Below are 20,039 nucleotides of genomic sequence, written 5' to 3' on the forward strand. Positions count from 1 at the left end.
CCGCTGCGCGGCGCTGCCGCGGGAGGCCCGCCCGGCTTGGCCCGCCCCGCTCCCCCCGGCCGCTGTGCCCCGCCCGGCCCGCGCTGACGTTGGACAACAAAGATGGCGGCGGGGAGCAGCAACTACTGGGAAGGCGAGTGGGGCGGGGGGCGGCGGGCACGGGGCGGCTGCGGGGCCCCTGGGGCACGGCCCGGGCACGGCAGGGCGGGACGGCCGCCGGAACCCCTCTGCTCTCTCCGGGGCGGGCGCGGGCGGTGCCGGCCTGTCAGCCATAAGGCGCCGGTGTCTGCTGAATGAAGCCCGCGGCTGCGGGTGAGGGGCTGGGGGCGCCCAGCCGTGCCCTCCCGTCGGCGTGAGGGCTGCCCCGGCCTCGAGGGCCCCCTCTCCCCTGTGGGTTTCTTTACGGGAGCGCGGAGGTGCGGGGTCCCCGGGCGGGTCCGTGACTGTCCCCGGGCCCTGCAGATCTCAGGAAGCAGGCGAGGCAGCTGGAGAACGAGCTGGACCTGAAGCTGGTCTCCTTCAGCAAGCTCTGCACCAGCTACAGCAGCTCCCGAGACGGAAGACGCGACAGGTATAGGTACTAGCCCGTTTCTTTATGTTTCTTTTATGTTTTAAACGCTGCCTGTGGTGCTTGGTGCGGTTTTGTCGTTTGCTGAGTGCTGGTCCCACCTGTGGCTCTCAAGGCTTGGATTCCTGGGGAGCTTTCAGCGCTTCTCGCTGCTGGTGCTGCTCTGGATGTGATGTTGGTGTGTGAGTCAGGCTGTGGGTGACAGGTCACTGGGGAAAGCTGGATTTTGGTCTGTGTGGGATCAGTGAGCTTTTTAATGCTTGTTACACTGGCTTAATTCTGAATTTTTCTTGTATTAAACTAACAGGAGGTTTTCAGGGAGTTCAGTATTAGGGGAATTTAGCTTTATACCTCCCTGGTGGGCTGGTGTGCTGTTGGTAATCCCAGTTTTAAGGGAACTGGAGCACTGAGCAGCTGTGCAGGGAACAAGCCCTCTCTTCAAAACCAGTGGCTATTTCTTCCTGTCTTTCTGCTGAGGTGAGTAATAATCACAGAACAGCTTGAGTTGGAAGGGACCTCAAAGATCATTTTGTTCCAACCCCTCTGCCATGGACAGGGACAGTGTTAATGAGAATAATAAGAGCTGCACGTGTGTTTTTAGATGTGTGTGTATATACGTGGTCTCTGTGTATATACAGAGGAGGTTTCTGTTTGCTTTAATTACATTTATGTTTGACTGAAGAATTAATGTGGTAAAACTCTTCAGGTGTGTCTTGTGAGCCAGAGATGAGCTCTTCCCTGCAATTCCACAGCAGGAATTATCAACCTCTCTGTCCATTTGCAAACTTTTCTTTGCTTATTAACTATATCTGTTGTGGGTGTTGCTGCTTTAGGTATGTGTGTTGATATTTTTCTATTTTATTTAATTTAATAACTGAATCCATTTTATACCTCTCCCTCAATTTACGGTTCTGGAAGCCTGAGAGCATCTCAGCAATGATAATCTTGAACAGCTCTAGTTTCACTTTTGTTTCTGCGTCTGTGCTGTTACTTCCCATGTTATCCAATTGTTTTCATTATTTTTGCTGTCCTGTGCCAAACTTACTTCTCTTACTCAAGGCAGATTACCAGAGCCATGAGTAATCTCTGAGGGGTGTTATCACAGATCTGCACACTGGTCTGGGATGTTACTTTTCCTTGTGGTTTCAGTTTACAAGCAAGCAGGGAAGGTGTGTGAAACTAATTGTGATAAATGGTGTGGTGTGTGTTGCTCTGTGGGACAGTCGTTGCTTAATAGGTCACAGGTTGTCCTAACACTGTTATTAAGCTGTGATTGTGTTGCTGGAGTAACATGCTAAGAGTGCAGTGCTCTCTCCTGCCAGTAAATAAATAAATCAAGATTAAAAGCTGGGGGGAAGAGGACACTGGTACCAGACAGCTGTCAGGAATTTCTTCCCAGGAGAAGTGATATTTATTTTCTGCACGTGGTACTGTGTTATCTGTTCAGATAAGAGTTAAAGGCATGCACAATAAGAAAATGTAATTTTTCAGAGCTTATTTAATCTCTAGCAGACCTGGGTATAGTGCAGCTTTCCAGCCCCTGTCACTGGTGGTTCCTTATTTCTGGTGCTCATGAAATGATGCAACTTTTCAGTAACTGCTCCTCCTCTTCTCCTTAGCTCTGACACAACTCCTCTACTAAATGGATCGAGCCAGGACAGAATGTTTGAGACCATGGCTGTGGAAATTGAGCAACTTCTGGGAAAGGTAACTCGAGTTACTTTGGGTTGATTTCAGCATTTAGGCAGTATCACAATCCAGATTCTGTGACGGATATTAGGAAATCCCAATGTGGGTATTAAACAAGCTGTGCACGTCTAGCTGCCTCCTTCAGCTTGTGCATTGTAGTTTTCTTGCAAGAATAAGCCATTTCTCATTTTCTGGGGTGCTTTTTCTCCTGCAGCTGACTGGGATAAATGACAAGATGGCAGAGTACACCAACAGCGCGGGCGTGCCGTCGCTGAACGCGGCGCTGATGCACACGCTGCAGCGCCACAGGGACATCCTGCAGGTAACCAAGGGCCTCCTCCCTGCCTTTGTGCTCTTTCTTTGGCTAAAATTATTATTATTATTATTATTATTATTATTATTATCTCTGCTGGTATCACAGAGTGTCTCACCAGGAGTTGTGAATGCCACTGATTCCATCTCGCTTTCTCCAGGCACCCGCTGACCTCTGAGTTGAAGAAAATTGTGCTTTTTATGTCATGTTGGTGACTGGAACTTAGCTGAGAGAGAACAATAAAGGGTGCTGCCTTGTGTGGGTGGGTTTTATATAGCAAAAGGGGAAATGTAATGAATTACCTTGTCTGTGTGGCTTGTCATGTAACAGTGTGCAAGGGAATGTCCCACTTCAGAAAACATGATTGTAAAAGCTCCTAAGCTTCTCAAGGGAGATGAAGGAAATGTGATGGTTAAAGCTACCAGTTAGTGCTATAAATTAACCATGTTTTCACGGTGTAGTACTCTTAAAATGCATATTTTATTTGGCTGGTTGTGTACAGTTTGATTTCTGTTTGGTATCTGTGCAATCCATGCCCAGTGTGAAAAGCAATAGCATTTGTATGGATGGTTACAGTGGTTTTAGTGCACACCAGCTGCCAGTTAAATTGTGTTTTGAGAAGTACCACCTGCCTGAAATGGTTTAAAATGTAAAATTGCATCTTAAAAATAGCAGTCATCTTTATTTTTTATCAATCTTGTGTAACAACAGAATAGACTCAAGAACATCTTCACCACACCAAAGAAGTAGATTTTGTTAGGGATTCTGATGGGAAATTTCAGCACAAACCAATTAATCAGGAAGGTGAGGATATCTGAAACTGGGAGAAGGAATTGCAGTGAATTTTCCTCCACAACTGTAGCTGCAGCCATCCAATTTAGCAGCTACTCTAAGAGCAGTGAGTTTTAAGAATAGTTTGGATTAACTCCCAGCATTTTGCTGTTAAATTCCTGGGTTGATCTTGCACCTTTTATTAGAGAACACCTGACAATTTTCAAGGTGGCTGGATCTCCTGTGGGTGTGTTGTGTTGCTCAGTTGACCTCAGGACCCTAATTTTGGGATAACTGTTTGTCATTACAGGATTACACACACGAATTCCACAAAACCAAAGCAAACTTCTTGGCAATACGAGAAAGGGAGAACCTGTTGGGATCAGTACGGAAAGACATCGAGTAAGTTGTGTTGGTACAGCAAAGGTGGGGGAAGGTGCAGAGAATGCTTGGCATAGCTCATGTGTCTGTGCTCTGAATAAAGCAGAAGTTCCTTGAAGTCACAATTCTCAGTGAGGTTCTGTTCTGTTGGATTTCAGGTCGTATAAAAGCGGCTCTGGCGTGAACAACAGGAGAACAGAGCTGTTCCTGAAGGAGCACGAGCACCTCCGCAAGTAGGTGTTGTTTCCTCTTTGCTGCCTGACTTCTCTGGGGGTGAAACACCTGAATTTCACTCAGCTGGTTAAATGTTCATGGCTTGGTAGTGTCAGTGATTGGGGCTTTAGGATTTTGTCAGTGCCAGTTTTGTGTTGTCTTCAGGGGCTTTTGCAAGTCACTTGTGACTCAGACCTCTTCCTCCCAAGGGAGTGGATGTCTTTCCTTCTGACTGGGGTAAAGCTTAAGAAACTAAATAGAAACTCTCATGATTTGGCTGGGTTTCCCTCTCCTTTTTTTTTTTTTTTGTCAGACAGAGAAAAACCTTTTCTCCTTTTGTCTCTACACAAAAAATGAAGGAAGAGATTAATTCCTAAATTACCTATGCACTTAAATATTTGCAAATTGATTCTAGGTTAGCAGATAAGCCAAATAGAAAGCACTTTGTTGTTCTTCCTGTTGCAGAGAGGGCATTAAGTTATGAGCAGCTGCTTTGTGTGTCCTTGTTCAGCAAAAACAGCACAGGTGAGAGCAAAGAGCTGGAGGATTTGTGGTTTTTGGAGAGTCAGGAGATAGCTCTGGTCTTCCTGCCTCTCTCCTTGCCTGTAGTTGTGCTAAATCCCAGGCTCACACGAGAGGGCAGGCTTGCATTTAAAAAAAACAAATAAATAAATAATTACATGTGGCTTTCTTATGTTTAAGTTTATAGCCAAAACAGCACAAGAAACATCTACAGGAAATTAAATCAATTTTTTTTTCAGTTGTGGCTTATCACCAATTCATCCTCAGTTTTCTGTAATGTATTTAAAACTTAAAACTTAATTGACTGAAAGCTTGAATTAGGACTTCTATTAAGCATGATCTTGAAATAGAATGGTAAAATATTTCTGGAGTTGTAAAATACCCTTCTAAGAGACTGATATTGTCCTGAGTCCATTGCTTTGAAAAGCTTGCAAAAATTAAGAGCAGAAAAGTTACAGCATTTTGTAAGCATTTTCTGGCAGATGTCTTCAGAATTTGAGCTTAACATTTATTGAAGCGTTGATTATTTTTTTTTTTAAATACACTAAGCTCTGCAGTATGTTTATAGGATTAAAATGCATGAAAAAATAAAGTTAAGGCAGTTTTAGAAATAGTTTAAAACCACCTGGGTGATTATTTGAAAATGTTAAGACTTGAAAAAAAACCCACCACAACACTGAGGAAAAGAAAACCAGAAATAAGTGTGAGTTGAGGATCTTTAGTAAACAGGGCCAAATTAATCATGGAATGCTCTGCAAAGTGGAGATAACTGTAAGGGCTGTGAAGAAATCCAGTGTAAAAGCAGAAGACAACATTGGCAAGAAATCAAAGCTTGCAAAACTTTTGAATTGAGAATCAGTAAGCTCAGAAAAAGATACTGGCAGAGGAAATTATTAGAGAGTTTCAACATATTTGTCTTCAGAGGAAGCAGTTAATGAGCTATTCATGCCAAAAAGCTAAGAAAAGGTCTCAAGAATTCACCAGGAGCTGGCAAATTACACCAAACATGCTCCTAGGGTAAATTGACAAGCTTTGTGTGAGTCATGATGCTGAATATTTGTAGTGCAGTAAATCCTGGTGCCAGACTAATTGACAGAAGTAGATGATGAATATATTTACATGAAGAGACAGGAGTAAAAATCCAAATGTTTTCAGTGGAGTGAAATCGATGAAAAGAGCTTGAAAAACAGACACAGGAATATAAACTTTGCAATGTATTATTATTATATTCTCCAAAGCAGTGTAATAATGCCACAGGAATTACATATTCATGTCAGATATTGGAGAATTCACTTGTTCTTGACCCTGCCTAATTTATTATATTAAGTATTTCAACCTATTACATATTTATTGCATGAGCTGATAACAGAATGTGTGAGCTGCTGCCCCAGTGCTGAGTGCCAGATATTCTGTCAGCCTTTTCCTTCATGCACAACATGTGAGACAGGATAAACACAAACTGGGCTTTGCCCTGGGCTGTGTTTTCCATGAATTCTCTTCAAAAAGCTGCAGGCTGGGATTGTTTGTGGGATGTCTCACTGGGGAGCAACAGGAGAGACAAGAAACTTCTGCTTTTTGCCTAAATCTGCCTCTTTCATTTTTGTGTCACGTTGTGAGCACCACAAAGAAGATCCTCTTAGTGCTACACATGTAGGTAATCCTAAAAAAGGAGAGGAAGTGAAAGATCTGTGAGTGCCAGATGCTGATGAATCAAAGGTTCCAGCACACATTAGGCAGCAGGCAATGGCAAAAAGCACTGAGGAAACCCTGCCAGTGCCTGGCTCTCCATTAAGCCATGAGGATCCTGCATCCATTTGGCCTCCCTTTCCCAGGGAGGGGCTGGCTGCTGTGTCAGTGCTGCTGGCAGCTGTGCCATTTCCACCCTGGAATCCCCTGGAGCTGGGGCAGCCCTTGGGCAGGGGGCACAGGGGGCCCTGTGCTCTGCTCCCCACACCAGGGAGGGTGACACAAAACACATCATGTTCTTCTCCCTTCAGAAGCTTCACTGCTGCTCAGTCCATTTTATAAATCAGCTTTTTGCTGGGAAAGGAGATTTGTCCACAAGTTCTGCTGGCTGTGGATAGGAGGCATGAAGTGTCCAAGTCACTCAGTTTCTGAGTTCTAGACAGGTAATTCCAGAATAGCTTTGCCAACCACTGGAGATGTGAACAATAACACGTAATTTTTTAAACTCCTATTAATTAAAATAAGGTTGGCAGACAGATGTTGGTGAGTATTGATGGCCTGTTAATATTTTTACCTGATACCTCAGATTTTCTTGGCTTAAAGAAATACCCAATCTAGCGTGGTCATGTTTGCTGATCATTTTTGAAATCCTGTTTTCTTGGGTCTGTGCCATTCCCTAAAGGTATTTTATCTTCTCTGTTTGTGTGCTTTTGGCCAGGGGTACAAACAAGTCATCCTTTTTCTTCTAATGCTGTTTTCCATCTAAAGAGAACAATTTTGATGAATAGATCTAGCTTAGCATTTGGAAAACTGCTCTGAAAAGTGCTGCCTCAGAGGAAACAATTCTGTTAACTTAGAGTCTGCCCTGAGAAATTCTGCAGTTATTGATGGGTTATAGTCTAAGTCAGCAAAGAAGGAATTAATGTCCTTGATTAAATTTGCAATATTGCTTGTGTATGCAAGTGAAAATCTCCCTTGTGTTGTAGGTGAGTGATAGCAGGGGGTACTGATGAGTTTGTGTAAAAATTGATGAAATCTTCAGAAGTTTAGATTGAAATTACAGGTGTTACTACCCATAATGAATTCCTTGTAAAACTGGGTGAAAACACACCAGTTCTGTCATTGTGGGGCAAGTCTGTGATTATTGCTTTATTACTCAGCTCCAGCACTCAGAAATTAGTCATTTATCCCTTTCTAAAAGCAGTGGCTGGTGGTGAAGCAGGTGCCTGTGTGGTGCAGTTCTCATTAGCTGTGGTTTTAATTGTTGTCAGGTGACTGCATGTTTCTGCTGAGTGTTGCTATGCAGCCTGTGAATCTATCCAGTAAAAATTTTTATAAATCCTCTTAGTTGGAGTCTCGTGTGTGAGTGATGCAGGTAGATGAGGTGAACCTGCTGCAAGAGTTCAGACACCTCTGTGTGTCTTAAAATATTCAAAACTGGCACAGAGAGGGTCAAAGTGCCAGAGTAGGTGGGTGAGGAACTTTTTTTGAAGGAGGAAAAAGAGGAGAGTAAACAAATCAGAGGGACGTGTGCTGCATGGGAAAGAGAAAAGAGGAATAAGAGGAGTGAGCAAAAGAAATAACAGGAACCTGCAGCAGTTGTGTAATGGTGCTGATTAATAATACATTATTATTATAATGTATATTATAATAATATAATGAGATGATGAGGAGAAATTAATGTTTGTGCAGTGCTTCATGTATGTGGAGTACTCTGGAGTAGTAAACACTTTTATTGCTTTCATTATGGGATTTTGTTATCAGCAGAGCTATTTCAAATTTCCTGCTGTCGTTTGGGCAGAAATGGGCACATTGATTAGAGGATAATCACCAGGAAAACTGCTTCCAAACTTTGGTGGTGGTACAGGCAAGATCTTAATGGGGGGAGTGCATTAGTGACTGTTTTTCCTCTAAATATTGTGTTTCCTGACAAATTTTCACTTCAGCACTGATTTGCAGAGAGAAATCAGCTCAACAAAATGCAGAGACACCTTGCAGGGTTTTTGATTACAGGTGATTTGATCTTTTGGGAGGAAGCTGCCAGTTTCCTACCTTAATAGAATTTATTTTTCTTTTGTTCTCCCTGTTCTCTGCTCTGCATGCCCTGGTTTCCATTCACTGTGCTGTTGCTGCTCAGATTCCTGTGGATTTCAGTGGAACTTCAGGGTTGGATTCAGACCGGAGAGCTGTGCTTGCCTCCTTTCCCATCCCCTCCCCAATTTCCAGTTGCAGAGCACACACAGTGACTGCTCCAGCTGAGACACAGTTCATCTGCATCTCCTTCATCTTCTCTTGGAAACAGAGAGTTCAGGAGAACCAGCTCATTCACCAGCTCCTTTTTCCATCCCAAGGTGCTTGGGGAAGCAGCAGGGAGGGAGGAATGTGATCAGCCCTTCCCTGGGTGCTGCTGCCTGCCTGCTCTGCAGCCTCAGCACTGCTGAGCTCCACTTTAGTCAGCCCTAGGAAGGGTTTTATTTTTTTTTTTTTTTAATTACCAAACTTGCCTCTTAATTAAACTGATTTTTTGTTCATGTCAGAGCAGAATGCAGTGTTCTTGTGGTTCCATTCTGTTAATTTGAATGCAGATTTTAACTGAAGCAGCACTTGGGAATGAATAATCTTTGTTCTGTGATGAAAAAAACCCAACCAGCTCTGCCCTGGGAGGACAGAGGAGCTCTGGATGGCCCTGATTTGGAGGGTTTGGATCTGGGGCTGCAGCACTCTGCCCATTGAACTGGAATTTACAGTGCAAGGAGGGATTGGGGAATCTAGGTTAAAACATCTCTCTGCTGGCCATTAATTGCAAGAGCTCTGGCAATGGTGTGCTGCTGTTTTCCCAAACACTCTTGGCTTGTTTTCTTTGTTTCTGGAAGAAGTTTGAGAAATTGCTGCATTAAAAGCTGTGCCAGTGCTGTTTGGCTGTGGTAATCACCTCCCTGCCTGAGCACTGAATAACTCAGCTCTGGGGCAGGGCTCTGTGCTCTGTCTGAGCAGCAGCACAAAGAAAATGCTTTGCAAAGAAGGGATTTGAGCAAAGGAGGATTTTTGGTGTTGCAAAGGCTTACTTAAGGATGCACAACAGCTTGTCCAGTAATCCTGTTTCAAAATACAATTCTAGTCTGTCTTTCTGCTCTGTCTCCTATTCTGTGGCTGCAGAGTTTTCTTGATTGCATCAGTGATTCTTTGCTTTAGCCTTATCTCTGTCTGGGCTTGAATGGGTTTTATCTCCCAGGCTGCTGGCAGAGCCTCTGTCTCCTGAAAACTCCTGGCACAGGGAGAGGCCACTCTGGAAGTGGCTGGATCAGCTTCCCCTGTCACAGTCCAGACTGAAAATGACATTTGGGCACAGCATCTGCTCAACTGCTGCCCCAGACTGAGAATAATTTGCTGTTTTCTTATTTAATAGTAAATAATGCTCAGAGAGGGAGACAGTTTGTGTCTTCTGGGAAAGGAGAAACTTCACTATATAATTATATGACTCTATGAGCAAGTTATTGAAGTAGTTTAATGAGAATTTGGGGAGGTTCAAAGCTTCCAGGCAACGAAGGAAGATGCTCTCTTGGGTATTATTATTATTTATAAATAACTTAATAAAAGATCATGAAAATCAGCCAAGCAATTCAGGATTTAAGAGGTTTTTTCCTCTAAAAATAGTTTGGGCTTCATTAAGGTAAAATCAACTATTTCTTTTAATCTTCCTGTGCTGTATTTAGGACTTAGAAAAAACCTCTACCCCAAACCACTAAACCAAAGCTTCTGTGGCTCAGTGTTTATTTGCATGCTTTCCTGATTGTTGGATTGCTTTAACAATCAGTAATTTCCCTGACACTGATGACTGTTGTGACATTTTTATACCTCAATATGTCTAAAGTGATTAGGACACCAAATGAGGAGAAAAAACCATCAAACCCTCCAGACACAGCACAAAACTTAGTTTGGGAGTTTCCTGTGTTACTTCCAGTACAAAACTGAATTTTATTATTATCCAGGTGGCAAAGGATGTGACCACATTGACATTAAAAGCTTCAAGCTCATTGTTTGCTTTTCATCTGTTTAAAAATTGAAGGTTTATGGATGAAATTCCATGTACCCAGGGAAAGTGGCCGTGGAAACTCTTGTAGCTCTTTATGAATGTCTGCAGGAGCTAAAAAGCAAACCCTCACAGAGTGAAAGATTGCCTGAATATATAATGGGGGGAAAAAAAGTGTCTGGGACAAAAACTCTGCTCTGGTTCTTGATTCTGGGCTTCCCCTTAGAAACAGCACTTTGGTCTTAATCTGGGGAAAGGGAAGGATATAAAACCACACTTCAAACTTCAGGGCTCTGTGGTTTCTTCTGAAGTTTTTTTGTTCCTTTCAGAAATAAACAAGTCACTGATGCATGTTATATTTGTTTTTAGCTTTCCTTTCAATGTTGTTTCTTAACTAGGACAGCTTCCCCCCTCGAAGGTCTGTATTGAAATTAGGGCTTTCAGGAGTGCTGAAATCCTTCCTGCATGGTTCTGAAAAGCAGGTGCAGCTTTTCAACAGAATCAACAATTGTGGAGTTTTATAGAATTCCTTTTGTGCAATCTCAGAATCACTTTTATATTCTAATGCAGCATGTCATTTTTTTGTCAGTGTGGCTGTGCACTTCATTATTCCTTAGGGCCAGAAGTGCTTGCTCATTATTTGCTATTGGATCCTCCAGTAAAAACAAGCTGTTGAACTCAATTTGATGTGTATGGATATGTTAAATAGTGATTATTTCCATTTTCTCATATGCAGAGTGTATCTCTGGAAAGTTACCACACTGCTGCATAAATGTCATTCTTGAATTTTTATTTAATTTCAACCTCTCCTAATGCATCAGAATTAGGTTCTCATTCTTGGCTGCTGAATGATTGCTGTGCAGATTCCTTTGTGTTCCATCAAATCCATGATGCTAAGCAGAACTAGATCCAAATTACCCTTAAAGCATCCCTATTTTATCCTAATAATAGTGTTCTGTTTAGAACTTTTTAAGGACTTCAGTCCTGTTGTAATTTGAAAGATGCTGAGTGTTTTCCTCTCACTTGAGAGACTTGTTTATATCAAGTCTAGTTGCACTTCTGGAAGAATGCATCTTGTTCAGTCTCAGATAAAAAGCCCTGAGAACCCTGGGAAATTGGGTCAGGAGAAAAATGCTGAGATCTTTACCCATTAATGAATTGCATCCTGGGTTTGGCTTGTGGATGGTTGAAATGTAGTGTGCACTTTACATTTTGAACCACAAGTGTTTGTTACGTTACATGGTTAACTATGCAGCTTTAAGAATCATTTTCTGCAGCTTTAATTAACAGGCAGGTAGAGAGTTGTAAATCAGGCACCTCAGCCAAGTCCTGCATGAAAGCCACAGAGCTTCTCCCAAAAAAACCCTCAGAACCACAGCAGGAGGAAATGCAGTTAGGGAGCAGAACACGTGTCTGTCAGTGTGGATTTTAGGGTTTCATCCTACATTAAAGTTGGGTTGTCATCCTAAGGATAACTCTCACTTCATTTCTGTGTTAGCTGGACTGGAAATTAAAAAGATATTAATTATGAAGGTTTTTATGTGATGGGTCTCTTGCAGAAGACATTCCACCTTGTGTTTTCCTGTTACTTAGGAATGTGTGAATACTAGCATGGCTCTTTAGCCTTGCCAAGCTTTAGTCAAAAAACACTGAGCTAGAAAAGTGATCCCATCTATTTTGTTACAGCACAGATTACAAACAGCTTGTGTTTGTTGTAAGCTGAGCATCTCCTGTGTGTGTGTGCCCAACAAATCAGCCGTGCCAGGTTATCCTGGGAGAGCTCCATTGCACCCAGGTCACAGAATCACAGAATTTTCAAGACTGGAAGAGACCTATAAGATCATCTAGTCCAGCCGATGTTCTAACTGTTCAGCTAGATCATGGCAGCAAGTGCCACATCCAGTCTTTTTTTAAATTCTTCAAGGGATGATGCCTCTACCACCTCACTGGGTAAATGATTCCAGTTTCTGACCACTCTTTCTGTGAAGTATTTCCTTCTTACTTCTAACTTACATCTAGCTTGACGCAACTTGAGACTGTGTCCTCTTGTTCTATCCGTTGTCGCCCGTCATGGCAGACAGCAGAGCCTGTGCTGCTTCCTTTGGAGGGATTTTCCCTTTGGTTCAAGGTCCCATCCAAATTCCATGTTTGAAACCAGGGGAATGGTGCAGGCAGCCCTGCCCTGGCTGCTGGCAGAGCGTGCAGATGTAAAATTTGAGGAAATGCCGATGGAGTCCATTAGGAAGTTACTGGAATTGTTCTGACAGTTGTGGTTGCTGATAATGACTTACAGTAAGGCCTGCCATGCTCACTTCATTTCACTTTGTTCCTATGGGTAATATGGAGCAATTATAGGGGAGGGTCAGGCTCTCCAAGAACTTCTCCCACCACCCTGGTGGTGCCACCCTGGCACTGGTTTGTGCCCTTCATGTGCAGAGCAGGAGCTGCTCTCATTTTTAAAGTTTTTACCTGACTTCTTTGGGTAAACTGAACCCTGCAGGTTATTGAGAAGCTCTTATTCCCTTATAGATTTGCTCTAAGGGAAGGAGTATTGCTGCTGGTCACCCTCTTGGGGCTCTCAGGCACTTTCCCAGTCGTCTGCATGCCAAAGAGCTTTCTTGGCTAACTCCTCTTTTAGAGAAACAGTTCTTCCACTCTGACCATTCCCACACAACTCCATGCAGTTCAGTGGAGGTGCAGGCTATACCCTTTCGACATCCAGGCTATACCCTTTGGACATCCAGGAGAAACAGATGTCGTGAAGGTGGATCACTGTTTTAAGGGAGAAAATCCCATGGTACCTGTTTGCCTCCTTTAAACTGAGTTAGAACAATTAATTTTTTTATTGGTTATGTGTTTACAGGTGTTAGCTGCAAAGAAAGTGCTTTTCTTAGTGTATCTAAACTCCAAATGGCTGGAATTGATGAGCTGGTGAGGTATTTACTTAGTGATGTAGCTAGAAGTTGGATTTTTTGCTGAATTTGTGTTACAGGGTTGCAGTTGGAGGAGGTTTCACCAGATTATTTTCCTGGAAATCCTTTGGCAGATTTTTCCCTACAGTGAAAAGAGATGCCTTCTGTGTATTTTCTGCCCTCATGTACAATTTCTTTCCATCTGGAAAGAAATTCAGCACCAGCCAATGTTGGTTTACTCTTGCCTAGAGCAATGGATTCTGTTCCAGTGCCTTTCATTCTAGATTTAACAAACTGCTTGCATTGATGAAAAGCAATGTGATATTTTGCTTTTTTCTTTTCCAATTTTGCAACTATTCCTCATTCTTACTGAAGGTGATTTCTGAGATGTGCAGAAATAAGCTCACTGAGCTGTTCAGAGATTGTAGGTGTGATGATGTTCAGCAAATTTATACATTGATTAATGCTCACATTTGTGCTGGGTTTTGTGTTTGATTGTTGCCTTCTGCAACAGACAATGTGACAAAATTGCATTTCCTTAGCATCCTGATTTGTGCTTGAATTAGCACTCAAAGAAAACCAACAAAAGAGAGCAGTTTGGGTCAGTATTGGAACCTTTCTTTGCTTTTGGAGTGGTTTCTGTGGGGAAAGTGTTCATCCCTGAAAATGCCTCATGCCTTTGTTTTTGGCCAGCCAGGTTTTCTTATGCTGGAAGTGGAAGATGTATGCTTCATGGTCAGATATATTGCTCTTAATAAATAAATACACTTTACACCAATTCTTGTCTTCTTTAGCAACTTGGGACAGGTCTTAAAATATCTGGAATATCACAGGGAGGGGAAAAAAAGTGTTCTGCTTTACATTCTTCTACTTAAGTTTTTAAAGAGCTTAATGACTTTATGAATTTTTAATATTATAAGGAATGTTGATGGCAAGCAGAAAAAATGAGTTGGAGATGGGGGTTTTTTTTTGGTGTGTATGTGTGCACAGTGGTTTTTTATTATTTTTCTGTTATTATGGTGATGAAAATAACTGAGTGTATAAATCAGATTTGCTTTATACCTGTAGATTTGTATTACAGTGTGTTTTGCAGGATTTGCATTCCTGGAAGCTCCACATTGCCTGGTGATCCAGGACTGTGAAAATCCGAAAGATTTATTGGAGGCAGTTTGAGAGAGCAGAGACTTAGTGATTTATCTTGCTGTTGGAGAAAGAACAACGTAAAATTATTTCTGTAGTTATTCTTTCTGAAAGGACGAAAATAGTTATCAGGTGCTATATTAGTTTATTCTACAGGGTTTTCCCTGTCCCTTTTAAATTAGTCTATATGATAATATTGCCCTTAATTTCATCTGAAGGGTTTAAAGCATGTTGTGAGAGGAGTTGTGTGCAGATGAGTTTTACTCAGCTAAATATTCATCTCCATTAATGAATTTTATTGAAGTACAGACACACAGATTTGCCTTACAAACAACATAAAATGCTTTCTTTTAATTCTAAAAGCCTGATATTGTGAGCAGGGCTTTTTTCTATCATGAGGGGCATATTTCACTTAATTTCTCCTTCTGATTAATTTACCTGTCTGCATATTTAAGGGACAAGCTGTGCCACCCTCTGCAGACAGCAGTTGCACAGGGGCCTGGCTATTCCATATGCATGGCTGCTGCTGGGTTTGTGCCATTCCTACAGGAGCTGATTGCCTCAGCAGCTTCCAGCCTTTCTTTCCTGTAGGATTTTTAAAAACCTTTGTCTGTCTGCACAGGTGAAAATGCAGAGTTTATTGAAACAGATGGCAAGTCAGATTAATAATGCCCAGAACCATTTTTTGCTTGGATGTTCATGAGGAAATGTCCACTGGATTTGTTGTCTTTGCTTGGACAGCAGAAGAACAAAGTCAATAGATTTTAATTTAAGAGCTTTTTTTTTTGTAGTGTTTTGAATATGTAAGTTAAGCACAATTGCCTCGTTCAATGTTAGTTTTTTATTCTGGGAAATGAACATTATTTTGAATTGTGAGAACAGCTTCTATTTGTGGAGAACAGGTTATTAATAGTCAGAGATCTGCAAACTTCCCTTGTGTCTCTGGGCCCTGTTGTACTTTGTGTTCCTTATCTTCCTCAAATCTGACTTATTTTTATGGTTATGAGCTGTGAAATGAATGAAACAGATGCTTCTGTTTGGGTGTCACTGTGAGTGAACTTTACAATCTGTATTTGCCAAGCAATCCAAACCTGCAGAGCAGAATCCCTGCAATGTTCCTGCTCAGGGTGCCTGCCTTTACCAGGGATTGTCATGGCCATTCCTGTGGGCTTTGTTCACATTGCAAGGAGGCATGAGTTTGGAAATCCTCTCAAGAGCTGATTGTTCTTGTGCTTGAAAGCTGTGCTAATAAATCTGTGCTTCCTTTAGTCTGCCCTCACCTACACATCTTCATTCTGAGGAAAATTCCTGTGCATCTCATCCTTTTAAATATTTGGGGTCACTCCACATCAATTGAGAAACATTTGATGCTGAGGTTTCAGATGCCTGCTAAATGCCCTGTGTTGGCATTTGCAGCTCATGCCTGTTTGTGCTGGTGTTCAGAACTGGTTTTTACTGGTTTATACATTTTGTGACTTTCTATCATCATTTTACAGGTAGCCACATTCCCAGAGTTTATTTTTGTGTGTGTATAAACATACATACACATAGAAAAATAAAGCAGTGTCATGTCATCTGAAGCTTTTAAGTCACTTTTTGTGTTTATGTGTCTGAGTAAGGAATAAAACTGCCCATCTACAGCTTTCTCTAGCATAAAAAGCAGTGAGTGTCCCTGCTGCACACTGGCAAGCCTAATTTGGGTGCTCTAAAAGCCTTGGAGGACATCCTAGTTCACTTGAGGTCTGTAAAAGTGTTCAGCTTCTCTGTCATCTTCAGTTCATCAGCATAAAAATTCTATCATTTCATCAGTTAAATGGACAAAGAGCTGGTAATGATTTTTCTAAGGTAGGTTTTTTAATAGGGCTGTTGTAACATTTTCTTCCGCAGAATTTTTTTAAGTGTAACCTGTTACCAGCAAGGTTTTTATTACCTTTTCATTGATATTTTTTAAAAAGAATTGAACCTTTTCTAAACTGATTCATTCTTGTGCACTGCTCTTGCTTTTGAGGCTGTTTTCTAATGGTTTTGCAGTTTATTCTGATTATGCCCTGCCCACATAACACACTTGTCTGTTAGAGACTATCTATGAAAGGCACATTCTCAGCTGGATTGTGTCTCTGGGAGTCTCAGTGATTACAGAAATCTTTAATGCATTGCTTTCCTGTTCTGCCTGCCTTGGGGACATGAGGAGATGCTGTGAGACTGCTCTGTGTACACAGCTAGGGTGTTTCCCTTCTCTGTGCCAGTGGAATAAACACCACACTGTGAATAAAACTGATTTTATTTGCTTAAACCAGCGTGCTCACAGCTGATGTGAATCTTAGAGTGCAGCTCTGTTTGCTGCCCCAGTCAAGTCCCTGGCAGCTTAAAATTGAGCAAAATATTTTTAGTGCTCTGTTCTGTGTCTGTATTTCAAGCCATGGGCAGCCTGAAATAGCAACCTTGGTGTTTTCAGATCTCTGCACGGAGGAATAAAGTCATTGTGTTTGCCTGTCCCCCTCCCCAGCAGGTCACACACGTGGCCCAGCACGTTCCTCCAGCTGGAGCTGTGGGGGGATCTCCAGAATTCCTGTGGGAAGGAGAAAAGTTCCAAATCAGGCAGCTCAGGCTGAGTCAGAGGCAGAGCTGTGCTGCTCTGGGGGCTGGCAAAACACTTGGGATGAGGAGGGTGCAGGATGGAGGTGGCCATGCCCTGCTGGCATCTTGGAGTTTGGAAGCAATCAATTCTGATTTACTACTGGAAGCAGTAGCCAGTACAACATCAAACTGCTTTTCTGTCCGGCTGATTTCCTCCTCAAACTGCAAACTGAATTTTTTTTTACCATTTTCCTTCAAGAATTTGTGTGAATCTGTGAGATAAACAGAGCAGTTGTAGGGGTGCACTGTGGGAATGATGCAGGCACCTGTTCCATGGCAGGGTTACATTGCAGATATTGATTGCTGTGACAAGAGGGGTTTTTGTGACATTTCACAACTGCCTGCAAAGCAGTGATGAAAACCCTGTGTGAAAGCTGAGCACAGAAAAGGGGAAATAGCTGCACTCCTCCAAGGATCTTGTTACTCTCTTTAGTGGTGTGTGTTGGGTTTTTAAATGAAATGTCCCTTCTGGGCTGTGCTTGGGGCTGCCCTTTCTGCACAGGGCTGGATCAATGTGTGACAGGCAGGACAGGGCCACTGTCACCAGGGCTGTGTGTGACACATGGGCTGTGCTGAGTTCCATCAGCTCAGCTCTCATCCAGCTGCTGTTCCACAGAAGGGCTCTGCCAGCATGAACCAGGGTCTGGGGAGCTGATCCTGAGCAGGGCTCTGAGATGGACCCAATCTCATCTTTTTCATCGTTAATGATATTTTTTGAAGGGGTGGGCAGGATTAAAAAGCAATAAAATTAGCTGCTCCTTTCTCTAATACTCCTTTCTAAACAGACCTCCATAAATCACAGAGCTATTTCCCCTTTTCTTGTTTTCTCAGTGTTTTATGTTCTCCTCAGCAGCTGCTCTTGCTACACTTAGGAAATGCTCCTCTGTTGCAAACATCTTTTATGAAAAATCCTTTCCTTAAGATTTTTCCTCCTGAGAAGCTGAGGCGCCTCAGGAACAAAATGCAAACATTGATTATCTGCTGCTGTGGAATGCAACAGGTGCATCTGTGATTGGCCCATGGTTGTTTCTAATTAATGGCCAATCACAGTCAGCTGGCTTGGACAGTGTGTCCGAGCCACAAACCTTTGTTATCATTCCTTCTTTTCCTATTCTTAGCCAGCCTTCTGATGAAATCCTTTCTTCTATTATTTTAGTATAGTTTTAATGTAATATATATCATAAAATAATAAATCAAGCTTTCTGAAACATGGAGTCAGATCCTCATCTCTTCCCTCATCCTCAGACCCCTGTGAGCATGGTCACACTCCTCCAGTGCATCTTCTCCAAACTCTGTATAAACCAAACCCGTGTAGCAGCAAAATATGACAACATCCAGAAATAAAACATTCTAAGAGCAAATTTATTAGGATGATGATTGGGATCATTGATTAGTGATCTAAAGTAGTACTTAGTGCTTGTTACTTTCTTTAACTTGTTTTTTTTCTTTTGGCTTTCAGCTCAGATCGACTGATAGAAGAAACAATAAGGTAGGAATGAATGTAAAAATTTTCATTATTTTCCATACAATCAGCATTTCCATTAAATTGTGTCTAAATATATCAGTCCCTATATTTATAGAGTAACTGTATTGTTTCCAGCTCCTTGGCAGTACTACAATGAATTGCTGCTGGGCTTGGTTTGGGTTTTTTCTATTCAATATTGACATAGGAATGTTGCTTAAATATTTTATTCACCCTAGCTTAGAAAATTTGGGTGAATCACCTTTGGAGCAGAGTGAATCCCAGGCTGAGCTGCTGAGGGCTATTCCTGTAGTCAGGATGTTCCTTCTCACAGTGACACTCCTGTAAAAAAAATTTCTGTGCCTTTCAATGTATTCAGAATATGCAGCACCCAGTATGCAGCTGATAGAGGTGAGGGCTTTTACCACAACTGCTTGAGAGGTTATTGCTGTTGTACATTTATTTATCTTTTCTTACATTGTTTGGATACTTAAATGATACCTTCTCTAACTAATCTAGACATTACAGAACTGCAGCAACACAAATTTTATTATCTGTGCCTTTTCCAAGCCAACCTTTTGCAGACCAATAACTCAAACTGTAATAATGCCCAATTTAATGGTTTTAAATTTTAGATTATTGCTTTAAAACAAAAGAGAAGAAAAAAAAGGTAAGAAGTCAAGTAAGATATGCTTTCAGACAATGCATGTACTGACATAAATGATCAAGAAGAATAATTAGAGCTGCAGCAGGGCTGTGTCCATTAAGGGCTGGTTTAAGTACACACAGTGGGCTCAGGATAATTAACATGGAGGAAGAATGTGTTAAACCACATCAGTGTGCAGTGATGAGCCAGATCAGTGCAGTAATACCTGAAAATGTGGTGCAATTTCAGCACAGCCTCACAAAAATATTTCTCCAGCTTAGCCCAGCTGTATTTGTTTTGGGTTCTAGTCCTTTCCTCTCCTTTATTGTCATGCTTGTAATCTTACTTTTCCATCTCAGAAATGCTCAGTGTTGGGTGAATTTCTTTTTTGCTGCCACTTCAAGTAAGCAGAACATTAAGCAGCATATGGTGATTTATTACTCTTAATATCCTGCAAAATTACATGTAATTACTGGTAATTATGTCATTGGCCTGGCTTCTGGATTCTGTGTCATCAGAGGAGTTCGGAGCTCTCAACCTTGCACAGTTTGTTATCTGAAGTAAATTCTTGCTTGAGTTGTTGCCAGAAATGTTTTACAGTTTTTTGGTACAAAAAGAGCTGGTTTGGTAACGACATGGAGTAGGAAATGTAATTCCACTTAAATCTGAGTTGAATTCTGCCTCTGTTAAAACCAGGGTGAATTTTTTGTTGAATTCTTTTTCCTTGTGGTCCCCAGTAATGACAAGTGTTTGGGTGTGACATTAATTGATGGCAAATCCTGCTGCCTCCCAAGTGAATTTACCAGATGGGAGTTTACCCAATTCACCAATTGTTTTTATCTATTGTAACCCAAATAAAAGAGGGAATTGTGCAGAAGAAGCTGTTTGAGGACAGATTCCTTGAGATGTAATTAGCTTATTCTGGCTACTGCTCTGTCTTCAAGGTTTACATCTGCTGCAGTTCATTACTCATTTTTTAATTAAGCCAGTCAGGAAATCACGTTTTATTTCCTTCACACTTTTATTTCCTTAGGCTTTGTTACTAAGCACTGATTCCAAACATTGAGAA

At 41.8% G+C, this 20,039-nt stretch overlaps 1 protein-coding gene across 2 annotated transcripts in view; it reads left to right on the plus strand.

The window, feature by feature from the left end:
- The first annotated feature begins 385 nt into the window (after window positions 1–385).
- Window positions 386–20,039, plus strand: part of GOSR1 (golgi SNAP receptor complex member 1) — a 29,025-nt gene continuing 9,371 nt past the window's right edge. The window contains exons 1-6 of one of the 2 annotated variants that reach the window (XM_058817646.1): window positions 386–577; window positions 2,188–2,275; window positions 2,472–2,579; window positions 3,652–3,743; window positions 3,881–3,955; window positions 18,322–18,351. In XM_058817646.1, the coding sequence (XP_058673629.1) occupies window positions 2,231–2,275; window positions 2,472–2,579; window positions 3,652–3,743; window positions 3,881–3,955; window positions 18,322–18,351 (350 nt within the window). In that variant the 5' untranslated portion in view covers window positions 386–577; window positions 2,188–2,230. The remainder of the gene's footprint in view (window positions 578–2,187; window positions 2,276–2,471; window positions 2,580–3,651; window positions 3,744–3,880; window positions 3,956–18,321; window positions 18,352–20,039) is intronic. The other variant, XM_058817647.1, reaches the window with a different exon arrangement.

Source organism: Ammospiza caudacuta, chromosome 20 (genome assembly GCF_027887145.1).
Source record: "Ammospiza caudacuta isolate bAmmCau1 chromosome 20, bAmmCau1.pri, whole genome shotgun sequence".
Taxonomy (NCBI): Eukaryota; Metazoa; Chordata; class Aves; order Passeriformes; family Passerellidae; genus Ammospiza; species Ammospiza caudacuta.